Raw genomic sequence first — 7,376 nt, forward strand, 5'->3', positions numbered from 1 at the left:
GTCGATGCTTCTTTAATCCGAACAAAAACTCGGAACTGAACTTGGAAACACGCACCTACTTGCTAAAATAACGCAAAATTTTTCTGCATATGTTGTATGGAATATTTTGAAATTTTTAAAAATTGCCATATTTCAATGCACTGAATTAATTAACAAATTCTGGAAAAAAGGTTGAAGTTATCAAAGAAATGATGATCTGCAAGAAAAAGTATTTAGTTAAATTTCGAAAATCGTCGAAAATGGGTCGAAATTTGCATGAGGAAAATTTCATTTTTGAAAAAGTTTCCTAAAAATTCTGAAAAAATTCAGGGATATATGTATATCCCGACGTGCTGATTCCAAAATATAGCATGTTAATGGTAACCGAGCAATATTTTCGGAAAATTTGGTGTGAAATTCGATTTTTTGGAAATTTTTAAAAATCGAGCTATTTCAATTAGATGAATCTGGAAAAATGGTTTAAGTTATTGAAGAAATGAAGCCAGAAGTGACTTCTGAGGCCCAAAATCTACAAGAAAATGTATTTAGTTAAATTTCGAAAATCGTCGAGAATGGGTTGAAATTTGTATAATGGAGGTAATACATAATGGAAAATTTAATTTTTGAAAAATTCATCAGAAAATTCTGAAAAAATTCAGGGTATAGATCCCGGCGTGTTGATTCCAAAAAGATAGCGTGTTTATGGTCACGGAGTAATATTTTTTTCGAATGTATCTATTATCCATTGTTGCTTAAGAATTCTTTAATATTGTTTAATAAATTAAGGTTTATTTCTTGAAGTTTGTTTTCAACTGTGTATGAAGTTGTTATTCAATTCCCTTTTTTGATTTTTGGGAAAATCGCTGATCCGAACAAATCGTTAATCCGAACACACCTTTTTCCCAATTAATGCGGATTATCGAGGTTCTACTGTACATTGAACGTGTAACGAAAACAACCAAATGTTATGTGAAAAAGAGTATACTAGCTAAAATTAAAAAAATTTTTTTTTCGAACGAATTTCTGAGAGATAGGTAAAATCGCACAAAAATTGCCCCCCCTTAACGAAATCCTGTATCCGCGCCTGCATGAAAGGTCGAGAAAACGTGAAAGTAGAGAGTTTCGGGAAATAAATAAATGTTGTAACAATTGACCTTGTTAATAAATAAGATATTCTGAATGTGTATATCGTTCCAAGGGCACATTTTTGCGAATGTGTTCATTCCTCCTGATAAAAAATAAAACATCCTGTATTAATTTTAAATGAAACGAACAGTGCTACCACTACAAGCTTATGTCACTCGTTGACGTAACAAAAGTTCCTAGTTTTGTGACGTTTGAATAATTTTCGAAAAATTTGTCCCTGCTCAAGTTATCCTTTTATCTACAGTGATCAAAGGTGAATGAGGTCAATTTACAAGCTTTATCGCTTTAGTATTACCTAATATCGAAATAGTTAACACATTTTTTAAAGTCGCTGCCCGAAATGCCGTCTGTTGCTGTGCCAAAAACCAAACCATCTGAAGAAACCCCAACAGGCATTAATGCCATACTTTTAGGGCCCCCGGGGTCGGGTAAAGGCACCCAGGTACGTGACAAACCTAACCTCGACAAACATTCAAAAACGTGTTGTAGGCCCCCAAACTTAAGGAAAAATATTGCGTCTGCCACCTCTCGACTGGCGACATGCTGCGTGCCGAAATCCAGTCCGGCTCAGTTCTAGGCTCTAAATTAAAGAAAATTATGGACGAAGGTAAACTCGTCAGCGACGATCTCGTTGTTAACATGATTGACAACAACCTCGACAAACCTGAATGTAAAAATGGATTTTTGCTTGACGGTTTCCCAAGAACTGTGGTTCAAGCGGAGAAGGTATGACTATTTGTTTTAAAAAAAGTGTCTGAAGTTGCTTTTTAGCTGGATGAGTTGTTAGAGAAGAGAGAGACGAGTTTAGATGCTGTCGTTGAATTTGGAATCGACGATAGCTTGCTTGTTCGTCGCATAACGGGGCGTTTGATTCATACCCCTAGTGGACGTTCGTATCATGAGGAGTTTCACCCTCCTAAGAAACCCATGACTGATGATATAACAGGAGAGCCTCTGACCAGACGCTCTGATGATACCGCTGACGCTTTGAAGAAACGTTTGCAGGCCTACCATACTCAGACAAAGCCTCTGGTTGATTATTATCAAATTCGTGGGATTCACCACCGTATTGATGCCGCTAAGTCCGCTTCAGACGTCTTCAGTTGCATTGATAAGATTTTCACCAGGACTCGCAGGTCCAGGGTTGGATTGTAAGATTCTCTTTCTAATTTTTTCATTTTTTTTTTTTGTTTTTGGAGGCCATTTTCTGCATGGCTAGATTTGTTGCATTTATCCATATAGTTTTGTGGGTGCAAATTTCATATATTTTTGGCGTTTGTTATTGATTGACCAATTATATAAGCATAGTTGTGAAATTTGTTACCCATGGTTTACCACAGATTCCAAATACAAATTTTATACTTTTTGTGAAGTTTGTATTTTGTTTCTTTTTCCTTTCAGTTTTACACAAGAGTTCGTTTTGTCATTATTTTTAGAACCTTGATGTAGTTGCGTGATTAGAGTTCTTTTTGTTACTTTAATAAATATTTGTTTTTATTTTGTTTGTTTTTTATCAAAGTACAAATCGGTCACTGCCCATCGTTTGTAAAAAGCTTTTTATATCATTTTTTAATAAGTGACGACGACGACAAAGGTACTAAAGTTTATTTATTTGCATGACAAAGTAGACAAGCATTCTGGAAAGTCATTTGGGACTCGAAAGCTGGATGATGACACTGAGGACAAAGCCATGTCTGGCTTAGTTCTTCAATGATCGATTTTCCAGAAGCAATACACGTGGGAAAATGGATTTTGCACTTGGGACATCTAGTTCTCCTAAAATGTAAATTCTTTACTTCTACACAAATTTCGTAGATCGACGTACCAATCAGATACAAAGTGTTGACAGTTAGAGCATTTTAGTTTATTGTGTCTTAAGTCTTTAGGCTCATTTTTTGTAAATATGTCCCATGCAAGTTTTATGTAGTGACTTCTAGTTGTCTGACTTAACTGTAAAGATAAAATTTAGATATCTGTTGACTAGTTGTGAATAAAATGTAATAAATCACTTACTTCTGGTAAAGTTTTAAGTTTTATAAGCGCCTTTGAACAAACTCCGAAAGATCGGTCCAAACAAGCCGTCAAAGCTAGCAATGAATACACGTCAATGGGACGTATATAATTGACGTAATCTTGAAGTTTGTACGCAGTACATAAAGCGTCATGAAGTTTACCACTGTATAGTTGTTCCTGGGCGAGCATGTAATAGTGATAGGCCTCCGCCCCTTTCCACGCGTTTTCGTAAATCATGGGGTCCGAAGCCCACTCCGCTACAAATCACAATTTAAATAAATTTATTCAATTGACATAACTTCCCCTAAATTAAATGTCACTTGTGACGTTTTGCACGACAAAAATGTTCCCAAAATAAACAACACTAATAAATGGAGTAATTAGGGGATGGTGGATACAAAGGGAAACATGATTCTAGTTTTAACATGAGTAAAGCTGTCATACCCGGATTTGGATTTTTCTTATGCATTTGAAGCAATCGAGCTGCATAAACGTAGTGTTTTTTTATCCTTAAAACATTTTTGTTTGACTTCTGACTTTCCTGATCGGCTAACTGAAACAAATTGTCGTTTTATCCGTTTCAAAATATATAGTTATACCTTGTATGCGTGTTCCGCTGCGTGCAAATAAAACTTAGCTTGAATATTAACATCAATTGCCGCAAAAAGCGACCCCTGCTCTTCCAAATGGGAAGTATATTTAATAAATAAATCGGAAATTTTAGTGATGTTGAATTTTTTAGCTAAATCGATCGCCATGTTCCACCTATTATGTAAAATGCATAAGTCGATAGCCGCGTTAACATTTCCAAACTAAAAATCCACATTTATTTATTTTTTTAAATCAGAGTGACTTTATTACTTTGCAATAAGCCTGAACCGCCTCCGAATTAACAGCATTTATGGCAAACATATCACCAATTTTTTTCAAAAGAGGGTCGCCTTCTTGTAAAATCTGGATAAACGACTCGAGTTTTTTATAATCTTCTAACTGAAAGTAACACTCAATCATCTCTTCAGTGTTTCCTGCCAGTTCGTAATACTCGACTGCGGTAGCCCTACAACAAAATTGACATTTCTTGTGTTATTTATCGTCTAACTGTACCAGTTATTAAAATGGACAAAATATTCCGCCGTGGAATTGTACGCCGTCTTGAGCAAATAATCCGGAGCTGAAGCCCCGTTTTTCAAAATTTGTATCACCCTAAACCAGTCGCCTAAGATTTGTCTCAAATTTAAGGCGAGGTCGCTAAAATCCATGACTTAAGTTAATCACACAACGATTACACTAAGTACCTGCGGTCCGCTTCCATGTAAATCTTCTCCGCTTCGTCAAAATTTTTAAGATAGGTGGCAACGCGGGCCTTCCTAATCGCTTCAGAATTAATATCTTTTAATTTTTTGACGAAGAGAAGCTTGGAATAATCGCGTGATCGCACGAACGCGGATTCCGCCATCGGTAGATTCATCTCCTTCAAAGCGGCTTCTGCTAATAACCGCCAGAGTCTCGGGTGTGGGTTTTCTTCAATGAAAAGTGACGCTTCATTGATGCCAACCTTCTCTAGGAGTTGTCTCGTATCGCGCAGACTTTTTACTTCGAGTTTGATTAAGTGGTCTTTGTTGCTGGGGCGCTCTGGCGATTCCATGATTTCGTCCAGAAGTACAGCTTGAATCTCTAGATCCTGTTAAAACTGGTTTGTTTATTAAGTAGCGCATGCGTGGAACGTGTTACGTTAAAACTGCAGATGTAGCCAGAGCAGGACACAGGTTCCTCTGGATATATCCCCTTGAATATGTACATTCTGGTTTTTTCCATGATGGCAAGTAATTGAGGGTTGTCTGACGCCCAACACATCGCCCAGACGTCTTTACGTTCCAGTTTGTTACCGTCGGTGTTGGTAGATGGACGTCCGACGGCGTCAGATATATCAAGAACTGTCATAATGCCAGCTACATCAATCACAGACAAACGTCTATAATTGATCGTTTCAAACGACATACATTTCATTTTAAAATAACTTACGTTGAGTTACAATTTATGGCGATTTTGTGAGGCCTACTTGCGATTTTATATTTATTTGTTAGTACGACGTGGGGTAAAGCATAATACTGTAATAATCCCGACTCGCGACCGATAATTAGACACTTATCTGTACATGTTATACAACAAGCGGGATCTACAGACTGGTGAGTGCTTGTAGGAATCTTGTCTAAGTGTTCCAAGTCTTGGATAACTTCAACAGCGCCTGTGGGGTTATCGTCGATGTGAAACATAGTACATTTCGCACGATTTCCTAAAATAAAATGTGTTGTCTAACCAATCGGAACGGTTCGAACGTTGTACTTACCAGTGACAGGAGAAGATTTAGGTGTTTTGTATTGCCACACTATGAAATTGTTTTTTGACGTTACAATGACATGTAACGAGTTCATTGTAACCGCGATTGGTTCTATATCGACATATTTACCGTCTACAGCAGTGCCCAGTGTATTGCAAAGGATCAAACCATACTGACCAGGGGCTTCGTCTGCTTCTGATCGTGTTACCAACACACAATGGTCACCAAATCCATCTAGCGCCAACAGTATTGGTACATAAACACTGTGACACTAAAAACAAACACGTTGATAATATAATAGAAAAATGACTTGTGTATTCACCTGGTTGTTACTAATATCCCAAAACGACACACAAATTCCCGGTCTTTGGGGTCTACAACACGTAAAAACTACGGTTTTTTTGAAATAGCACCACTTATAATCTGGACGGATGTTAGCGAAGTAGACGAACGAGTCAACAGCGAGGGCCACCCGCAACGACCCACCCTCCCATACACAACAAGAAATCGAGTTTCCTGGTACTTTGAGTGTGCGTAAGTGCTACAAAAAGTCATCAGTGTTTTGTAGTAAACCTTAATGGAAACAAACCTCGCCGAAAGGGTTGTAAAATTGGACTAAATTGACTTCTTTTTCGTCGTTGTATTGTCGGCCTGCTACTGCTAATAGTGAACCATTGTGGTTCCAACTACAGTGCACTGCTATCATTCTTGTGTCCAAAATAACAGGATCTGGGTTTTTAAACACTAGTATTGGGATAGTACAAAAGTATACTTACTTATGTCACTCTCATTGCGCATGATCTGAGCACGACCGTTTTCATAACATATAGCTAAATTGGGACAAAGCGCGTGCATGTGGCCATTTTGTCCATTGTACCAATCAAGACCAACCACTGGTATCAGCTCTAAAGTAACTTCATTACAAAAGATTTCAATTTGCATCTGAAACGTCATCAATGTCACAAGGGGATTAAACGTCAGTAAAAAACATACAATAAAATTGCCTTCGTTGTCATACAAGTGTACCTGGCCGTTTTTAAGACTGAATAACAGTAGTTTACCATCAGGTGACCATTGCACACCCGATAGATACACATTTTTGAGTTCTCTTCCCCAAATCCTGTTACCTTCCACAGAACCAACAATCACGGCGCCATCTTCATATACTATACAGATTTTTAAACCATCGGCGCTCCACGCCATACCCACAACCGTGGACTTTTTCCTATTGTTGATCATTTCTTCATACCAAGCACCCTACAAAGTTACTAAATTAGCACCTCCAGGATTGTACATTTTCGTACATACTTTATACATCATCCATACTATAATTACGCCATTTTGGTCACTAGTGGTGAGTTTTTTGTGCGCTTCGTTCCACACTAACACTTGAATGCTTTCAGTGTGGCCTTCCAAAGTCTGATTCATTGATAAATTACTGGAGGCGGCAAGTCCTCTTGTTTTAATTCCAGTTTCATTTTCACCCCCTGCGTCCAGTTTCAGTACTTTGAGTAAACCATCTTCGCCCCCAACCGCTATGTAACCATCTTCTTTGTTCCAAGCGATTGCGTTGATTTTGGTGTTGTTGGGAATGGCAATCTACAAATGGTTGTTAGAAGTGGTTTTGGCACCTGTAAAACTCACCTTCTTGCTGAGATAAATAAACATTTTGTGTGATTTATTGATGCCTGAAAAGTTAGATGTTTGTTGCCATGTTACTATGGCAACTCGGTTGTAACAATGATCAGATGACGCTTGACCGGTCATTAACTTTGGTGAATTGCGGGTTACCTATATCACTGGATATGTTAATTAATAAATAAGTTAATGACTTGTCGCATCAAAGTAGGCATTAAATTTTGCCGCCTTGTTGAAAATTGGAATTATAAATAGTCATAGT

General features: G+C 37.7%; 2 protein-coding genes across 4 annotated transcripts; one reads left to right on the forward strand and one right to left on the reverse strand.

Moving 5' to 3' along the window:
- Positions 1–1,287: 1,287 nt before the first annotated feature.
- Ak2 (Adenylate kinase 2) lies at positions 1,288–2,841 on the forward strand. 3 transcript variants are annotated; one of them, XM_064072369.1, is made up of 5 exons: positions 1,288–1,378; positions 1,454–1,567; positions 1,615–1,851; positions 1,897–2,276; positions 2,754–2,841. In XM_064072369.1, the coding sequence occupies exons 2-5, from the start codon at positions 1,466–1,468 to the stop codon at positions 2,794–2,796; spliced, it is 762 nt and encodes a 253-aa protein (XP_063928439.1). In that variant the 5' UTR covers positions 1,288–1,378; positions 1,454–1,465; the 3' UTR covers positions 2,797–2,841. The 3 variants fall into 3 exon arrangements, with proteins under 3 accessions (XP_063928439.1, XP_063928438.1, XP_063928440.1); XM_064072368.1 differs by having other exon boundaries at positions 2,751–2,837; XM_064072370.1 differs by lacking the exon at positions 2,754–2,841 and having other exon boundaries at positions 1,897–2,622.
- LOC135141343 (WD repeat-containing protein 35) lies at positions 2,716–7,245 on the reverse strand. Its single transcript, XM_064072367.1, has 17 exons — positions 7,121–7,245; positions 6,785–7,075; positions 6,470–6,733; positions 6,253–6,418; positions 6,066–6,205; positions 5,799–6,017; positions 5,486–5,747; positions 5,161–5,431; positions 4,870–5,110; positions 4,434–4,819; positions 4,243–4,386; positions 4,000–4,195; positions 3,738–3,950; positions 3,583–3,691; positions 3,139–3,395; positions 2,951–3,075; positions 2,716–2,901 (listed from the first exon to the last, which is right to left on the reverse strand). Exons 1-17 carry the CDS (start codon positions 7,241–7,243, stop codon positions 2,730–2,732), a joined length of 3,579 nt encoding a protein of 1,192 aa, XP_063928437.1. The 5' UTR covers positions 7,244–7,245; the 3' UTR covers positions 2,716–2,729.
- Between the last annotated feature and the right edge of the window lie 131 nt (positions 7,246–7,376).

This window comes from Zophobas morio, unplaced genomic scaffold (assembly GCF_036711695.1).
Source record: "Zophobas morio isolate AGI-343-1 ecotype UQ-CSIRO unplaced genomic scaffold, CSIRO_AGI_Zmor_V1 ptg000044l, whole genome shotgun sequence".
Lineage (NCBI taxonomy): Eukaryota > Metazoa > Arthropoda > Insecta > Coleoptera > Tenebrionidae > Zophobas > Zophobas morio.